Source organism: Elgaria multicarinata, chromosome 2 (genome assembly GCF_023053635.1).
Source record: "Elgaria multicarinata webbii isolate HBS135686 ecotype San Diego chromosome 2, rElgMul1.1.pri, whole genome shotgun sequence".
Taxonomy (NCBI): domain Eukaryota; kingdom Metazoa; phylum Chordata; class Lepidosauria; order Squamata; family Anguidae; genus Elgaria; species Elgaria multicarinata.
The window spans coordinates 81,707,858-81,727,297 of NC_086172.1; the positions used below are offsets into that span (position 1 = coordinate 81,707,858).

The 19,440-nt window shown below is 44.0% G+C and overlaps 1 protein-coding gene across 4 annotated transcripts in view; it reads right to left on the reverse strand.

Annotated features, from left to right (window-relative positions):
- SYT7 (synaptotagmin 7) overlaps window positions 1-19,440 on the reverse strand; it is a 271,828-nt gene that overhangs the window by 40,231 nt on the left and 212,157 nt on the right. For 3 of the 4 annotated variants that reach the window (XM_063117019.1, XM_063117018.1, XM_063117015.1), the window contains 2 exons: window positions 11,365-11,487; window positions 638-773 (listed from right to left, as the gene is read on the reverse strand). In XM_063117019.1, the coding sequence (XP_062973089.1) occupies window positions 638-773; window positions 11,365-11,487 (259 nt within the window). The remainder of the gene's footprint in view (window positions 1-637; window positions 774-11,364; window positions 11,488-19,440) is intronic. The other variant, XM_063117016.1, reaches the window with a different exon arrangement.

Below are 19,440 nucleotides of genomic sequence, written 5' to 3' on the forward strand. Positions count from 1 at the left end.
CAGCACTGATGCCCCAAACAAATTTGGAACTTCTGCAGCTGTTTTAAAGTAAAACCAAAAACATTGACCCTGTTCAGATGACACGCTAAGCTGCAGTGGTTAAGCATTTTGAGCTAAATGTTATGGCTTAGCATGTTGTGTGAACCATGACTTAGCATGTCATGTGAAGCATTCCCAACTATGGTGGCTACTTAACCACACTTTGAACATGCTCACTAACCATTTATTGCAAAGGGTTAGCAGCCTAACCATGGTTTAGCCTGTTGTCTGAACAGGCCCACTGGGTGATTCAGTCATGGATCTCGTGCATCACATGTCATCCAAGCCTGAAACACAAACACTGGTTTGGATTCCAGAGTGATTTGTCCAGGGCAGGAGAAGAACTGAGGTTGAATTCAAGCCTTGCCTTCTTCCAGTATTCTAGAAATGGAGGTTGAAATCATTCCACAAATAACAACACACAGCTCTATTTCGTTTTGATTCATTCTAGGGCCAGCCCCTGCTTCTTCCAGGAGGAGGCACTTTGGGAATGGAAAAAAGGAATGTGGATATGGAGGCTTCAGAATGGAGACCTTCCCTGCTTCAGACCATACAGGAATGTATATTGTAAAAACTGGGCAAATCTTGTAGCACTCACCATCAGCATCTCACTGGTCAGGGAATTGACAAGGTCTGAGACGGATGAGCGAGGCTCTGTTTTGTGGTCAGACTCCTCATGTTGCATCTGCCCTGGCACAGGGGCTGTGTTCACCACTTTGCCACCAGCGGGTAACCTGGCAGAGAGAGAGGGGGGAAATGATGCATATGCTTTTGATATAACAGAAAGGTAGCATTTGAGTCAGGGAGAAAACACACACATTGTGTCGGGTCCACTGGAGAACAGAGGGCTAAAGCCCTAGTGGAAGGGCGGGTAACACGCAGCCCGTGGGCCTCAGGTGGGCCTCCAAGACCCTTTTGTGTGGCTTCCCCAGTCACTCATGCTACTTTGATCAAGAGTGCTGCCATGCCACAGCAGCTCTTTTGGGAAACAAAATGTGCAGTGGGTGCATGCCTTGCTTCCTGGCAGAATTGAGCTCCCATGGTCCACTCAACAGCTGTTTGGCAAGCTGTCAGGAGTGCAATTCTGCTGGGAAACAAGCTGAGTGGTGTATTTCTCTGCAGCAGGGGACTACCCACAGCTTTATTGTGGGGGGGGGGCGGGCTGTGGGAAGCTCCATTCTGCTGGTCAGAGCCAGTGGCTCTGTGGCCACCTCCTATGATAATCCATTGCATTTCTCTGATCCCCTACTGACAACCTACCCTTGTGGGTTCCTAACCCAGTTTGACTCACTCTTGCTCCAGCGTTTGTTTTGCTTCTTGGACTCAGGAATCATCCTTTCTTCTGACCCTTCTCTTTCCTCTCCTTGTGCTCTATTGAAATTTAGATTGTAAATCCCCCCAGAGCAGGGGCCTGTCTTCTTTTTATGTTGCACAATGGCTGCTCTGGTGTCATGATTTTCATGCCCCCTTCCATCTGGATGTGTCCCACCACAAGGTACGGTCCATCTTTCTAGGAGTGATTTGATGCTACCTATATCAGGGGTGGGCAACTTGTGGCCCTCCAGATGCTTTGGTCTACAACTCCCATGATTCCTCAGTAATTGCTAGGGTAGATGGGAGTTGTAGGCTAAAACCTCTGGAGGGTCACGATTTGCCACATGATATGCCATTTATCTCCTGGTTTTGGCCTAAGAAACACATGGGACTGGAGCTAGATAGGGAAGGCTGAAGCTTCATGGGCTGCAAGGCTGGTTCTGTTGCTTCCTGAAAACTCCCTTCCTTCCTGTCCAAGCCGTTAACCTTCTCCAAATACAAAGGAGGAAACCGCCTTTGTTTGCTTTCCTTTTGACAGGCAATTTCTGAGATGACGTATGGCCAGATGGTTTTGCTGCCAGCTTCAGTGTGCTCAGAGCACCTGGGGAACTTGAACATTGGGAGATAAAAGGGATGTCTCATGATGTCCCAGCAAAGGAGCACAGTCAAATGGTCTGGGCAGGTTGTCTACGTATGCCCAGGTCTGTGGTTATGTCAACTAACTCCATAGATGCCCACATTTTATCAGATGCACCTGGGCAATGCTGTATAGGCTTGTCATCAATTGATCATGCCCCACAGTACTGCATCATCTCAGCAGCTTTCAGGTTACATCTGTTTACTATGCAGAGAGAAATTGCCAAGTGATAGCCCCTCTGGAAATCCCTTTCACTCACTGGCTTCCTTTGTGTCCCCACAGCAGCACGGCTCTGGATTACCAATCGAGCCAAGGAAGCAATAATCTATTACACACACACAAACATGCCTTCTTCAAGAACAAAACATTCCATCCTTAACTCCATGGCTACACTTACCCCATACGTCAAGCACACCCAATTTTAATAGCACCTAATCTGATGGTCTTCCACTTTCTTGTGTTCTTTTTTTTTAACATCTAGTAAAAAAGGTCTTACAATTCCACCAGAAGGTCCAAGCATGATGTATGCTTTTTCAGTGGCTTCTCATGTCAAAGATCTGCTTGTGACAGGAAACTTGCAAGAGTGTGGAACACTGGTGTAGTGGTGCCATGGTTTGCAGGGATGCAACACTGGTACTTTTCGATTAGCAGGGATGAGGATGTCATCTTCCACATTCCTCAGACTTCCCTGCTACTTCTGAGTTCAGTTGCGATCCTCACGGTAAGCTGAGGGTAAATGAATTTTCCTAGCAACAATATAGTCTTCCCTGTTGTGATGCAGTATTGTGGGGGTGGATTGATCTTGAATGGGAAATTAAGATCCATTGGCTGTATAAAAGATCTGCTCCTGGTGGAGATGAAAAATGCTAGAATTGGTTTGTTGATCTGGTTCAACATAGCTGCCTCTCCTTGGAGGTGTGGTTATGGGGATTGTAATGATGAGCACCTGCACTTCAAAATATACCACCAGAGATGTGGAATTCACCATTGACATGGAATCCTAAATTAGCTAGGGCGGGCATATTGCTCCACCTGGCATAAGGAGGTGGACATGCTTAGGAAGTCAGGAGAAAGAAGTAAGCCAGGAGAGAGAGGAGCTGGTAGGAAGCAGAATGCTGGAAAGGGCACATTTAGAAGAGACGTAAACTTGCTCATTGTCTGCAGAAATATTATGGCAATGGACACACAAGGAGACAGCTAGTCACATTTATAGGCTGACAGACACACCACACCTACATAGAAAGTCCTACACACTGACACACAAATATATAGACGAGAGTACATACAACACCTGTCAGGATGGGTTCAAGCAAAATGTATGCAGTGTTTTGGTAGAGAAACCAGCCCCACTTCCATGTTACATGGATTATAGGTGCAGCAGTCATGGCATGCTGGGGAATGTGCTGCTTTCCAGATCTACCCAAGTTTGTCTACATGGGGAAGATGCTGAGCCCAGAAACACCAAGGGAATGTATTTTGATTTGAATGTGGAATTCAGCACGGGGTTGGGATTGGATTGTGGTGCACATATCTGTTATTTGGCTCAGAAACCTCCTCTTGGGTGATGTCTATGGCAGAGCCATGTCCATCATATTGACCCTGATCAGATGACACACTAAGCCATGGTGGTTAAGCATTCTGAACCTTAGTGTGCCATGCAAACCAGGACTTATCGGGCCTGTTCAGATGGCACACTAAGCTGTGGTTAAGCCGCTAAACCCTTTGCAGCAAATGGCTAGTGAGCGTGTTTAAATCATGGTTATGTAGCTACCATGGTTAGGAATGGTTCACATGACACGTTAAGCAATAATGTTTAGCGTAAAATGCTGAACCACCATGGCTTACTTAGGCCATAGCTAAACCTAAGGTTTATCCCAGGATCATCCCGGGTTTGTCCCTGCCTGAGTGCTGGATGCCCTGTGTGGCACTTAGATGAACAGGTTTGACCCTAGGACAATCCTGGGAGAAACCTTAGGTCTAGCTATGGCCTAAGTGTGTTGTCTGAACAGGGTCAGCGTGTTCAGGTTTCACACATTCAATTGTTTTTGTAGAACAGCAACAACCTGCAACTTCGTTATGTTATTCTAGTCCTTTTGACACATTATGAACATGTGCAATGAGTGTGTGTGTGTGTGTGTGTGTGTGTGTGTGTGTGACATAAGGGAGGAGGGCTTTGCCTCCGACCAACATGCATTCATTTGAAGGTTTGGAAAGACACAGGAATTCGACTTGTACCAGGTCAGCCCATTTGCCCATTTCAGACTGCCAGTGGCTTTTCAGGGACGTAGGCAAAGATCATTCCCACCACTTGCCTCCTGAGTCTTTTAACTGGAGATGCCATGGGCTGAACCTTGCACTTCCTGCATGCAAAATATTTGCTCTACCATGGAGCTATGCTCCTGGCCATGACTGCACACACAGAGGGCTCTTTCCACACACAGGGATTCCTAACGTGTGGAGAAGAGCCCTTCAAGATAAGACTGAAGTTTCCAACCAGCCCCTGGCCGGGCAAAGTGCCAGGCTTAAGTCTCTGTCAGATGGACCTCCTCACTCACAGATGTTTTCTACAGGATGTGTGAAAAAAGCCTAAGAAACACACAGAGAGAAATTGTTCAGAGGTAGATGAATAATAATATCAGAGAGATGCTCTCCAAGGAGGAGAAAGCCCAAAGACATGTGTCACGAAGTCAGATGCTCTTTTAACCACAAAAGAGATAGACCAGCACGTGCCAATCAATGGATGCAACGGCTTGTCACATGCACATCTCCTGGCATGCTGACATGCACACACCACACACATACACACACACACACACACAGAGAGAGAGAGAGAGATCCAAGCATACTGATACCCATCAACATGTAGAGCAATAGACATAGAGACAGATCAACATACACAGATAGTGTCAAGCTCATGAAACATATGCACAGAGATAAACCAAGAAACACACACTCAAATAGTGGGAAGGTCACACTCGGAACATGCAAAAATCCAGCACACAGACTAGCACATGTGTGCATAGATAAAAGGGGACTGAAATAGCTGAAGAACCCACCCCCACTCCCCAAAACAACTAAGGTTAAAAATAAAGTGTGTGTGTGTGTGTATGAGAGAGAGAGAGAGAGAGAGAGAGAGAGAGAGAGAGAGGGAGTGCATGTGAGATTGACTGTCAGAAGTTATGACAAATTCAGAGTTATTTTTGCAACCCCAGAGTACTGGATCAGCTGCAAAGCTGTCTGGGAGTTGATGACTACTGCAGAAGTCACAGGACAGGCAAAGAGAGAGAGAGAGAGAGAGAGAGAGAGAGAGAGAGAGAGAGAGAGAGAGAGAGAGACTGAAAAGGAAGAGTGTCTTTTATCACAGGGTCTGCAGGGTGCCTCCTGATGGAACGAAACAGGGTGGAGGAAAAAGAGATGTGTGCACACACACTCAGGGTGCAGTAGAGAGATGCGCCCCCCCCCCCCGAGATTAATCAGGAAGAAGCAACCACCACACCCACAGGACAAGGCACTGGACTGGAGTTGCCAAGGCGCACAATGAGGGAAAGTTCAGGCAGCAACAGTAGCAGCAAGGCTAGAAGGAAGAAGAAAAAGTGCAAGGAAGAGAAGGACGTATCACATCGGGGTACATTGGGGACAGGAGAACATCATCTGATCACTGCAAACAAGAATACTGGGGAGAGGATAAACTGAGGTAAAAGGGAGTTGAATGCAACCAGAACCGACCAAGCCTCCCCGCCCCCAGCAAGCACCCCAAAGTCTGCATCGCAAGCCTGTTTGCAACCACTTCACAACCATCGACATTCCATAGGGCGGGCAGGCAGGGAAGTGCGGACAAGAGGGGAGAGGAGGTAGGAGGTGAAGGAGCAGTATGGCGAAGATGCAGAGGAAGCAGGGGAGGAATTGACCACAGGTGGAGAAGGGATAAGGAGAGACATGCTTCCATCAGGAAGGTGGGAAGGGGAATAGCTTGAAAGATGTCGGGCTTGAGACTGGTGTCCAGTTCAGACATTACTGAGGCTGGGTCCAGTTGCCATGACCCCAGCAGCTCCATCCCAAGTGGCTTCAGTAATGCATCAAGTTCTGATCGCATCACTCATTCCCATATTATCTGCTTTTGGAGAAGGTGGAGAGGAGCATTGCAGCAGGAAGAAATGATGGTGATGGACACCAACTTGGATAGCTTTAAAAGGGGATTAGGCAGATTCACGGAGGATAAGGCTATTGGTAGCTACTAGTCATGATGGCTACATCTTGCCTCCAGTATCAGTGGCAGTATGCTTCCATGTGGCAGTTGCTGGGGCGCATGCGCAAGAGGTTGCTACTGCACTCATGTCCTACTTATGGGCTTTCCACAGGCAGCTGGTTGACCACTGTGGGAACAGAATGCTGGATTAGAAAGGCCTTTGGTCGGATCCGGCAGAGCTCTTTTTATCTTATGTTCTTTGCAGTGCAGCCTTGTCTAGACAGAGCTGAATGTCTTACTAAGATGAGTTTTTTCTGTACCTTAGTAAAGTATAAAAGGACCTCAGAGGGAATTAAGAAAGGAGAAAGGCAGGTGATAACCAGACTTTTTCCTATTCAGATCACTTATTGCATTAAATAGCCAGGATACAGTGAGAAAGGCTGAGCTTTTGTAGGCATTGAAAATTGATCATGCCTCCAAACTCTCTTTTGTACCAAGACTACATGAGATTGGGACAAAATTTGGGGTTACGAGAAGCTGACCATATCTGCCCAGGCCTATGGCACCAGGATTTCCCCACTAAGTTAATTGCTTTTATGATTAATAGGGCAGTAAATAATTGAAAATAAATAAATCTATGTTGCTAAGAGGATATGAAAACATATTCCAGACTAAACTGCTTGTACTACGTCTTCTCCTACTCATACAGATTATACTAGGAGGATACGTCCTGCCTGTTGCAACTTAAGCTCGTTACACATGACCAACCAAGTATGTCAATAATATGCAGATTTTGGCACATGGTGAAGCAATTTTGTAAATGCTTAACTATGTGTCTAGCCACCCAACCAACCTACAATTATTAACACATGCCTCATATTTTTTGCAGTTTTGTGGTGACGTGAAAAACATATCTGAGAATTTATTTATAGTTAAAGCATTTGTACCCCACATATCAATTTGTATAAAATTCCCAATGTGGGACCAGATACAAAAGAGGGCAGGGCTCCTGCAGTTTTAGCTGTTGTGATGAAGAGGGAATTTCACCAGGTGCTCTATGCATACAAATGACCCCTACTGAAATTCCTTTTTCTATGCAAACTGTTAAAGATACAGGAGCCTGGTCCTCCTTTCCATAAGGTCACCCTAAATTTAGGGCCAAAACAAGATTAGTACATTAAATGTGCATTTGTGCATCTTTTCTTTAAGAGGATAGCAGCCATGAGGATCCTGATCCTTATCAAGCCATGAATGATGGAGATTTTAACTCATCCTGTGCTGTTTTTCTGATGCAAATTGCCCTTCTCAAGTTGTGGCTTGCCCTGAGTGGGAAGCTGCTAGGAGCACAAGTAGCAGTCTTAGGGCACGTCTACATGAAGGGTTTGCCCTGGGGTGGCTTCACGGTAGTGGCACGTCATCTACATGACACAGACGCCACTGCAAAGCCATCTGGGGGCAAACCCTGGAAACTCCGCTCTAAAAAAGTTGGGCACTTACCCTGACTTTTTTGGCAGTGGAGCCCATGGTGCTCCCTGATTGGTCGCCATGGGCAGCCCCACGTCTCTGGAAAAGTAAAAACGGAGTGGGGGAGGAGAGGAACAGGGTGTCAGAGGGAGGAAACATGGTTCGCCCAGTCCCTCTTGCGCCCTCCTCTGGCTGCCTCATTCCTTCCCCGTTTTTATTTTTATTATCTGTATCTGCGGAACTCCTCAGATACAGGTAATAAAATTTTTAAAAAAGGGGGGGGAGGAACGCCCCCAATCCTCTCCTCCCGTTTTTTTTTTTTTTTTACTTTTCCAGAGGCATGGGGCTGGAAATCATACAAAGTCCAGCCTAGACATTCTCAAAGAATGATTCTTACATTATGTTTTATGCAGAGAGCCCTCTGTTTATAATGGTAATATGATTTTTATTGGTCTGAATGAAACTGTTTTATTTAAATAAAACAAATTAACATTGAGCTAGATGTTTTTATATATTGTTTTTAAGCATTTTATGGTCTTAATTGTAAGCTGCCTTGGAGGAAACATTTGTTTTGAAAGCAACACATAAATATATAAAATGCAGCTTATGCATTGGTAAAGTAACCTGGTGTAGGCATTGGCTTCCTCATGTGTCATATCTAGAATATAAATGAATGATGCCATTCTTAGAGGGAGTTTTAAACTCTTTTAAACACACACACACACACACACACACACACACACACACACACACACACACACACTTTAAGAATGAGTCCTGAGTTCTTTGCTCTCCCTTGCCAGATATCTCCACCATCACAATTGCATGCTGGACAGTCTGGAAAGAAAAGCTTTACTCTATCCTGGTACTAAAATATTGATATACAATGAGGGACAGAACCTGCAATAGAAGTGTGAAGCTCTTTCTCAGTGTGTTTCCCCCAACTTGTTGATGTGATTAAAACAGGAAATGCCTCCACATCCAATCCCGGAAAAATGTCTCTTACTATGTATGCAGCTTCTATTTGCCTCCCTTGCTCTGCCTTGGAATAGTGGGAAGGATTACGTAAGGGATGCAACAGACCCATGCAGGTGTTCCCATTTCTCAAGCTGAGGCTCTAACAATAAGGGGTGTTCTCACCAAACTGGGACTGCGGTGAATTGAAGAGCTTTCCAGATGGAGCTCTATGGAACCAACACGTGCCAAGAGACTCTCTCTTCCCCTGGATTGCTATGGTTCTCATCTACCTGCTACTATTTAAAATTGCAGGTCGAAAAAGCAAGGATGAACTGTGCAATTGGACAAATCAAATGGGAAGCGCTAAAATATGTAGTGCAACATAGCCACAGCAAGTTAAAAATAGTTGGCAGGCGAGAACGGTGCCAGTTAATTAATGCACTGATCATGTGAAATCTGCTCCTTCAGACCTTCTCTCCTTAAGTGATGCAATTTAATACACTCGGGGAAATGTTGGAGGGCCCTGGCTCTGCCTTTAGTGAGGCAGTTCCCTTCCCAGAGCCTATTCTGTGAGTCACACAATATGACCCTGTTAGATCCCATTAGCCAAGCGAAAGAATGCATGGAAGAGGAAAAGCAAAGAGCGGGGAACTATTCTTGTTCCACAGGGAGCAAGCTATATTTAATAAAAGGTCCTCAACTGTAGCTCATAACAAGGAGTGATGGCATGCTTATGCATCTTCAGCAGTAGGATGGGCTGCACACAGGTGGCTTAGAATGGGTCATCTTATGACCACTCTATGTTCCTGATTTGTCCTAATGCTAAATTCCAGACCCGAAGGAATTTATTCATGTTATTATTTAGCATAAATGGTGCCATCCAGATGTTTTGGACTTTAATTCCCACCCAGCATGGCCAATAGTCTGGAATGCTGGGAGTTGTCATCTAAAACATCTGGAGGGCAGCACACTGGGGAAGGCTGGAATATGGGTAGACCTGGGGTTGGGACCAATATCTTCAATGCTTATATTGGGCTTAACAGCAATGGTGATACATTCTGAATTTGGTTTCTGATTGTGTTGTGGTTCACACCAGCTGTCTCTGGGATTAATTTAAATCCCCAATCTCTTTGTCACATTCATGGAAAGATTTGGGGAAGAAGGATAGCTTAGTTATGGGACTACTGAGAAGTGTTCGCCTCTGCATAGTGATTGAGAGAAACTTTCCTGTCCCTATGTTATAGGGAAGGTACAGGCAACTTGGGGCCCTCTAGATGTTTTGGCCTAGAACTCCCATCAGTCCTAGCCAGCATAGCCACTGATGAAGACTCATGGGGGTTGTAGGCTAAAACATCTGGAAGGCCATAAGTTGCCCACTCCTGTCATAGGGCTTATGAGATCTTTTCTCACTGCAAGATCCCAAAATGTCAAGGTTACACTGCATGTCTCAGCATAATAAGAAACTGTGTTTGTTGAACACCTATTGACTAGATGTCTATTATTATTATTATTATTATTATTATTATTATTATTATTATTAGCATTTTTATACCGCCCAACAGCCGAAGCTCCCTGGGCAGTTGCATCTGTTTCATGTGTGAACCCCAGAGTTCAAATATTTTTATATATGTATAGCACTTGAGCAAAATTTACCCACCCCATGTCTGCATGGCACACCTGCTGATTTGCAATTATCCCTCAACACTTATCCTTTCCAGTATCATGGATTGTACTGTGTGAGAGAGAGACTTACAAAACAAGCCCATATTTACTAATAAGTAAATCCCACTATGTTCAGTGGGCCGTACTCCCAAGGAAGTGTGCATAGGTTTACCGCTCTAGGCGGCAATCCTAAAAAACACTTCCTTGGAAGTTAGACCCAGTAAATTCAGTGGCACTTACTTCTGAGTAAACATGCATAGAATTGCAGTATAAACAAAATGGAGAACATAGTCAGGGATACTATTCTCAAGACCAGTGCTGAATCCAGGTGACCGGATGTCCTTTTCCCTTACAAACCCCAGGAGAAATGCCTTTAATAAGGCACACACACTCCTCACATACATAATATGTATTAATCTGGTTAGCTCATAATGGCAGCAAGTTGTGGGTTAATTAACCCATGATTTGCCATGGCACATACCACTGTCTCTTTAAATATGCAACCTCCAATTGGAAGTTGCTCCATGATGTCTGAAACTAGACTTTATGGGCTAATTGTAGGTTAAACAACTCAAAGTTAACCTACAATTAGTTGTTAGGTTAACGCTGGTTTGTTTAACTCACAATTAAGTATAGTTTCCAGGTTCAGATCATGTTTGGGCCGATCAGAGGTTGCATATTCAAAATGATGGCAGTGTGCATTGTGGGATAATTAAATTAATCCATGATTTGCCACCGTTATGTCCGAACAGGCTAACTATCAGTGTGGGAAATTGAAGGGATAAAGAATTGGATGGAATGGAAAAAGTAGTTTGTAGAATGATGCTGGAATTCCCACCAGAGTATGCACTTGGGAAAGAAATGGCCATGGCATTCCAATGCCTCTCTTCAAGAGAGCCCTGGCAATTGGAAAGAGAGAGAGAATGAGGTTCCAAGCAGGAGGGAAGAAGTATGGTCCTAGGTGTGATACCAGGATTCTTGGGGCTTCTTCATCTCCTGAACCAGCCTTCCACTCTCATGGGCCATGATAGAAGAAGCCTCCTCATGAGGCTTTCTTTCCTCTTGCTGTTTGCTGCTGCTGAGAGTCCCTGTCTCCTACTCATACCTCTTGTCCCCCTGAGAGTTCTGGTTCTGCTGGTTCCCAGTGGTTTGTAGATCTGGTATATTGGCAAAGTCGTCCTGTTCTGAGAGACCCAAAACAAGGGATAGCACCACCATGCGGCCTTCCCTGTCCAGAGGTGATCCGACCAGGGGAGCGACGAGACCCCGGGTTCAGTGAGCAGGACACAGATAAAAGAGACAGACAGACAGGGAAGAGAAAAAAAGAAGAGGAAAGCATAAGAAATGAAACTGGCAAGGAAACAAATACTGTAGAACCACAGTGAAGAGATTTCAAGATACAGCAGCTGAACAAAACCCACATTAAATGCCCAGGCTTCCTGGGCAAGATTCAGAGGCCAGAGAGAGCAGATATTTCCCAAGGAGACCTGGTAGGGGAGCTGCATAAGACTGTCCTTGGCATGCCTAGATGAGCACATGTCCTGAAGAGGAGGCAATAGCAACTTGATCTGTCTCCAGAAGTATCCATTTATATATGGCCCATAAACATGAATTTCAAAATAGATCACTATTATCCGTTAGTCCAATCCTGAGGCTGTAGACATCTAAACATGGAAAGACAGCCCCAGGGATATCCCTTCTACTCACTAATTAGCAATTCCCTGAACTAAACCCAATCAGTAATCCTTGAGGCTGCTGCTGTGCAAGGAGTGAAGGTGAGCAAAGATGACACTTGGGTAGATGAAAAGTACCTAACATTTGGTGTAGAAGGCCTGGTAACTTTGTGATATGTACATCCTTAGTATTAACTGTGAATCATTATTGGAGGGTACTTAGGACTTGAAGAGGTTAGGGTCAGTGATCAGTGACCTGATAGCTGCTATTTGTTAATGACGACCCTGTTTGGAACCTAAATTGGCTGCAGGAAGAGTTGTTGGTGAAAGTGGTTTGAAACAGTAGTGTTGCACAAATCAGTGTGCGATGTGCTAAAAGGTTACACAGAATGTTACTTTACTAGATAGTTCTTATAGCCATTAGATGTAATGAGGTTATCAGCAGCTAACACCAGATTGGCTTTGTACCCAGAGTCTATGGTTGCTTCCAGACAGAGGGCTCCTAATGCTACCAGTCAAAGTACATTATTATTAACCATATATCCCACCTTTTTTCCTCTTTGAAGGAACTCAAGGTGGCTTACATGATCCTACTCATCTCCATGCTATTCTCACAACAACTCTGTGAGGTAGGTTAGGCTGAGTGTCAGCGACTAGCCTAGTTACCCTGGGTGTTTCATGTTTGAGTGGGGACTAGAACCTAGATCTCCAGAGTCCCAGTCCAGCACTCTAACCCTACACCATACAGGCTCCCTACATCACACATTTTGCAACTATTGTGTTTGCTATTCAACAGTGTGTGTGTGTGTGTGTGTGTGTGTGTGTGTGTGTGAGAGAGAGAGAGAGAGAGAGAGAGAGAGAGAGAGAGAAAAGAAAGACAAAAAGCAGTGGGAAACATGGGATTTTTAAAAAAAGTTTCATTTTTTCCTGGATTGTTACACTGTTATATCATATTTTAATGTGAACCACTTAGGGATTTTAATATATTAAGCAATATAGAAGTATTTTTTATAAACAAATTAGTGAAAGATGATGTCTTCTGGACCCCTGTAAAACATGATTGCACGATAAAAGCCTCATCTGGAAGCACCCTATGGGGGTGACTACTGAATGTGAAAGCCATAGGAATTGGTAATTGATTGCAGATGATTTATATTGGACATGAATAGCTATAGAAAGAAATGCAAAACAATTGCAAGTCTCCTTTCTTTTCTTTCTTTTTGCAGCTTCATATGTATTGAATGGTGCTTAAATTCTGTATTGTAAGCAGCAGGCTAAATGGGTTTGGGCATTTATATAATGCCAGATCTGAAAATGGACTGGTATTGAACAAGGGGAATCCCTCGGGGACTTAATTTGTAGATCCAATTGGCAATGATGGTTACAACTACAACTTCTACTTCAGTGATTTTCTGGTAAAACTCAGTATTTTCCCATCCATCCTGAAGTGCACGTGGGAGAGAGGAGAACTGTACTCAACTCCTGGGATGAATTTATTTTGCTATTAACAAACCCAGTGCATGCTAAGTGATGTCATGACCATGTGAAATCCCACGTATGGGGCACAAGTGGTCACTTTGAAGGACCTTATAAACTTGTGCCAGCTCTTATTCTATAAAGCTCACCTCTGCTGAATGAGAGATTTTCCATTCTAAGCAAGAACATCATTGGCAGGCAGCTGTGCTATGTGCCCTAGGCCATTGTGTGTGGTGCAAACGACAAACAGTGCCATGACCCCAATTCAAGTGCTGTGCCTCTCCCAATGAAGTGTGATGCGCCTGCTCTCTAACATGCACATATCGCTAACTCATCACGCCTTGTGAAACCTTTCACCTCTCTGGATTCAGAATGGGTCAGTGCACTCGGCCGCCGACTGAAAAAGGTGCTGAGGAAAATTCTGGGCTCTGGGACTCTGCGTAATTAGATTTGAAGCTGTTGAGCCACATGCATGGGGGAGACCAGAGAAGCACGTTGTTTTTGCTGAAAGAAGGGGAGCAAGAAAATGGCAGCGATTGTGACAAGCCAAACAGCACGCTGCAACCAAATAGATCATTAGCTGCTCTTGAGATTGAAGGATGTCTAGTAAATAGCTCACAATACACTCCCTTTGATATTCATCAGCCAGGGAGTGTGGCTTTCTTATTAAAATACGAGGCCAGCAGAGGCTTGCCGTGTTCCTGGCTCCAGTCTTGCTGCTGGCTGACAGTGTGACCTTGAGCACAGACTGAACCTATTTGTGTGTGCCTCATTGTCTTGTCTGTAAATAGGAGGATTCCATGGAACATTCAGGGCTGAGAGAAGAAACCCACAGCAGCCAAGTTGCTGGAAAGCAGAAGTGCTGCTGAAGAACTGAATTTCTTCAGTTGAGCCAGTGTGCTAAAGGTTGCCCATTCTTCTGCTCCTTCCTCAACACTCCTTTTATATCCATTCCTCATGCTCTCTGATCTAAACAAACCATATATATAGGCCTACATTGGGTGGAGAGAGCCTCCATGGAGAGAAGAGGCTTCCCTGCTCCAGACATTCATCCTGAACATGAAGAAGGCCATGAAATTAGTGACACAGGGTGGGGGGAGGCAGAGTTGGCACACTTGTTCTCACTCTTCCTCCTTGCATGTTGGTTTAAGTAACTTTTCAAACACTTCAGTTGGGCCCAAAGTCTGACATAGCTTCTTTAGAACCCCCTTTTTCCTTCGCTTTCTCTATAGGCTCAACTGTCATCAACATTCTGTAAGCTCACAGATCCTGTCAAGCTGGTTTATTTTTAAGTGGTACTTTTAAAAAAAAGAAAATTCTATATAACTGCTCAGAAAGCTTCGGCTATGGGACAGTGTACAAATATAATAAATAATACTTATACTAATAATTCACGAAGGTACGTTCCACTGCATATCTAGGGCACCTCCTGAGTATGTAGAAGCCACTACCTTATTTGTTTTATTTTATTTATTATTGCATTTATATCCCACCTTTTTTCCTCTGAGGAACCCAAGGCGGCATACATAATCCTCCTCCTCTCCATTTTATCCTCACAACAACAGCCCTGTGAGGTAGGTTGGGCTGAGAGTCTGTGACTGGCCCAAAGTCACCCAGTGGGTTTCCATGGCTGAGTGGGGACTAGAACCTGGATCTCCCGCCTCCCAAGCCAACACTTTAGCCACTACACTTTGTACCTCTGAAAACATGAGGTTCTCCTGAGCATGCTGATACCTCCCTCTTACTTCTCAGTGGCCCTTCTTTGGCTGCAGTCCTATCAGCACTCATCAGCTGAGTTCACTGTCAGAGGGAGTGACAAAGTGGGCTCTGCATCAAAATAGCACAAATGTATCCTCCTAACAGTAACACTCCTATTCTGGGTTCCTTCTAGCCAACAATGCCATTTCCCGCTTACCATTTTTTTCCTTTTCCACCTGACATTCAACATTCCATGGCTACTGAGCATGCCCATTTTGGGGGGATGGGGCTGCTCTGATTTAGGTTCTGTCAGCACTCACCCTCTGAGTTTGCTATTAGAGGGAGTGAAGATGATAATTACGTTGGTACATAGCTATCATATGGTAACGGGTTTTGGCAGTGCAACTGTAGTGATCAAAATGTGTGCCTTAGCTCTTACATTGTGGACGTAACTTGTATCATTCCCAAACATCAACTGCCTCTCAGGTATCAAGTCACTGGTATGGCTTGCACCCATCCTCTCCCTACAGTTGCTAAGTAACTTACAGGTCAATCTTTCACCTTCATTCTCCTCACTCCAACTAAGACCCTTCTGACAAGGCCTTTTAATGGAACAGGCATTTACTGCACACTTCCAAAAGTATGTTCAGCAGATCATTTCAAAGCCTGCTTCAGATATTAACATCACCAAAACATGTGCATCAGACAAGAGCACTGGTTTTGGATGTGCTGAAGCAGGGTGAACATATGAAAAGGAGGACAGGGCTCCAGTATCTTTGCGTTGAAAAGGGAACTTCAGCCAGTGTCATTTGTATGCATGCAGCACCTGGTGAAATTCCCTCTTCATTACAACAGTTAAAGCTGCAGGAGCCCTGCCCTCTTTCATATCAAGAGGGCAGGGCTCCTGCTGCTTTAATTTTCAACGCAACTGTTAAAGATACTTGAGCCCTGTCCTCCTTCCATATGGCTTCCCTATGCTGAAAGCTCTAAGCTATGCTCAGCCACAAAGCTCACTGGGCAACCTTGGGCCAATTACTATGTCTCAGTCTAAACAATCTCATAGTGTTGTTGCAAGGATAAAAAGGTGGTGATGGTGAGACCATGTATACCATCATGCCTTTTTTTTTTAAACAAAGGTAGGATAAACATGCAATAAATAAATAACCTGGGTTTTCTAATTGTCACCAGCATCAGAAGGGTCCTTCTCTTTATTACCTAGAACATATCCAGAAATTTTGCAACAGGTCGAGTAGAAGACAGAAAGGGAATGGTGTGAATAAATGCTAGTGAACTGAGAAGAAGGAATGGTTTTGCTGAAATAGTATCATCATGTCCTGGTTTTTCAGGTCTGAGCATGCCTGCATAATAGCAGTAGTTCTCACAGGGAAGGGTGGTATCCAATTAACTCCACCTGTAGACAGAACGGTTTCTGTCACCAGAAGGGGGGAGGGGACAGTTCCCGTTCTCCTCTGCAGCCCCTGCATGCCCTCAAAATCTACAGATTTTTGTGCATGTAAAGTTTCATTGAATGGAGTGAAAGTTGCTTGCATGGCATTGGATTTCACTCAAGAGTGCTACCCATTCTGAAAAGAATGCCATTTAGCTTTATGAAATGTATCTTCATCATACAAGCACTGCTGGCACAAGGCACCCTGGTCTATGATCTTTGCTTTTCATATACAGTGGGTCTGAATGATACTAAGAGCTGACTGAGATTGGTCAAACTTGCCTCAGCAGTGCAAAGGGTGGACAAGATGACCAGTTTTCACCCAATACCCCTTAAAAATATAGCCTTCTCTTCTACTTGTTTGTATTAGGAGCAGGTCACTACTCCAGGGATTCATAGCTAAGGAGGTCTAAATTTCTGCATTGGTTGAGCAACAATTGAACATCATATAGGGAATAATTGCATTCAACACCACCCAGATTTTTCAGATGGATCTTGCTGCACACAAACTACTTATGGATTGATGAGGCTCCATCAGTGTAAGTACTCTCAGGGTGGTGCCCACACAGGGGTGATTCCTCCCCCCACACACCCCAGATTGATCACACTTGAGTGTGCTTGGCTTGCTTTTTCAAAGACTGTGACTAAGATGACAAACAGGATGTGCAGCACCCTTTGCAAACCACCACGTGCCTGGAAAAGATTCAGGGCCTGACCTAGCAGAGTGAAACACACTCCTTGCACTCAAAGCTAGCCTTGGGGTGCACATAGAACAGGAGAACCAGATTTCATGTGGGCACCTCACTAGTAGTAGCTATGTGATGACCCTACCACATATTTAGATCGAGGTAGATAAGGATACCTGGTTATCATAAGCAGATGCACGGTCAATGCAGATTTCAATGGCTTGGAACTGGGATACCTGAAGGATTGCCTTCTACCATATGACCATACCATAGTACAAATGCAAGAGGTAAGAGCTTTGCTATCTGCCTCTTATCATCTAAGGCTGAGCTTGATCCACCCTGTTCCTGCTTACACCTAGGGCTGCCCCTGCCTCCCTCTGCAGGTCTTTAAAAGGCTCCACTCTGTGTTACTGCTAACATCAAGCTCAGGGTTTTTTTTTAAAAAATATTGAATAATTAATTAATTCAGATACTTTAATATTTATTTATTATTTCATTATGTTTTTCTCTTATGACACTGTTTTGAATAGTCTTTTATGTGGATATAATGTATGGTGATGAAGTTGAATTTTAAGATGCCTTTTAATAATGTGCTGCTTTTAATAATGTATTAGTTTTAAATGTTTTAATTATATGTAATTTATGGCATTTGTGTTGTACCCCACCTCGATCCAGAGGGAGAGGCGGGTAACAAATAAAATTATTATTGTTGTTGTTGTTGTTGTTGTTATTTGCATTGCTTTCTGTATATCATGCTTTTGTTTTGAGTTACTTTGAGTGTAATGTATATGGAAAAGTGGTATGCAAATAAAGCGATGATGAATGTGTCCCAGATTTAAGATCTGCCACAGAGGCCTTTCTCTGTGCGCTCCATCTTCAGAGCTGAGATGGGTGGTAACTGGGGAAGGGACCTTTTTGGTGGTGGCACTCCATTTACAGAATGCTCTCCTTAGTGAGACTTTCCCCAGAAATTTTTAGGTGCCAGGTTAAGAATCCTGCCCAAGGCAATTGAGCTGGTGTTCATTGATCACTGACCAGAAGGTTTTTATGCTGAATGATTTTATTCTACAGTTTTATTAAGTATGTTTTTTAAAAAAATCCTGGCAGAATCTACACTAGTGCTTTATAACAGTTTATGGTCTTATAGGTCCCTTCCAACTCTACTGTTCTATGATTCTATAACAGTTTTGACAACTGATTGGGCCGAGGGCACATTATATATACCGTTTTCAAAGTGTTATATCTGCTTGTTGTAGACCTGGCCCCTGTCTCTCTATTTTAGATGCTTAAACTGTTTTAATTCTGTGGTTTGTTATTTTGTATATTATCTTCTTATTTAAATATTTTATTAAATTATTACCCATGGGGCTATTGTTATCTGCTCTGGGAATTTGTCTTTCAAATAGGAAAGTGGGCTAATAAATACCTAATTAAATAAACAAACTAATTCCCAGGTGGAATTGATGAATACTCTACTGCTGGGATAATGTGGGGAAGCTGCCTGGACAAAGAAAATGCTTTAGCTAGTGATCATATTTGCCATTGACTTGGGACTATTGGGGTCAGTCCTTCATTTCTGTGAAGTCTAGCAGAAATGACTTTTATAGGGTAGAATGAGATGCAGAACCAGGTCTTTGCTTGGAACCCCCATTGGTGAAGGGTGAAAGGAGCATGGTAGAGTGTATTAGCTGCAGAGTGATGGGAAATTCAATAGCTGCTGCTCATCATGGGTGGGTTTAGGGTAAATGTTTTTTTTCAGTCATGTAAAGTAGTATTTCACTTCCTTGCCTATTTTTTCTTAGTTGCAGAACCATAGCACACACATCCCTCCTCCTGCCCAGTCAAGAGGATTCATCTCCAATAAGTCACACCTTCAGAAATACCATGTGGTATTGCCCTTCTGATGTGGTTCCATATGGCACAGTCCACCTGAATGCAAATTTCAGTTCCTGACAAAAACTCACTGCAGAAAACTGTCAGTGGGAAGGCGAAGCTTGAATCCTCTCTTACGTGTAATGTAGCATGGCCATATGAAAAGGAGGACAGGGCTCCTGTGTCTTTAACAGTTGTATAGAAAAGGGAATTTCAGCAGGTGTCATTTGTAGCTATAATAGAATGACCAGATACAGACAAGGGCAGGGCTCCTGCAGCTTTAACTGTTGTGATGAAGAGGGAATTTCACCAGGTGCTGCATACGTACA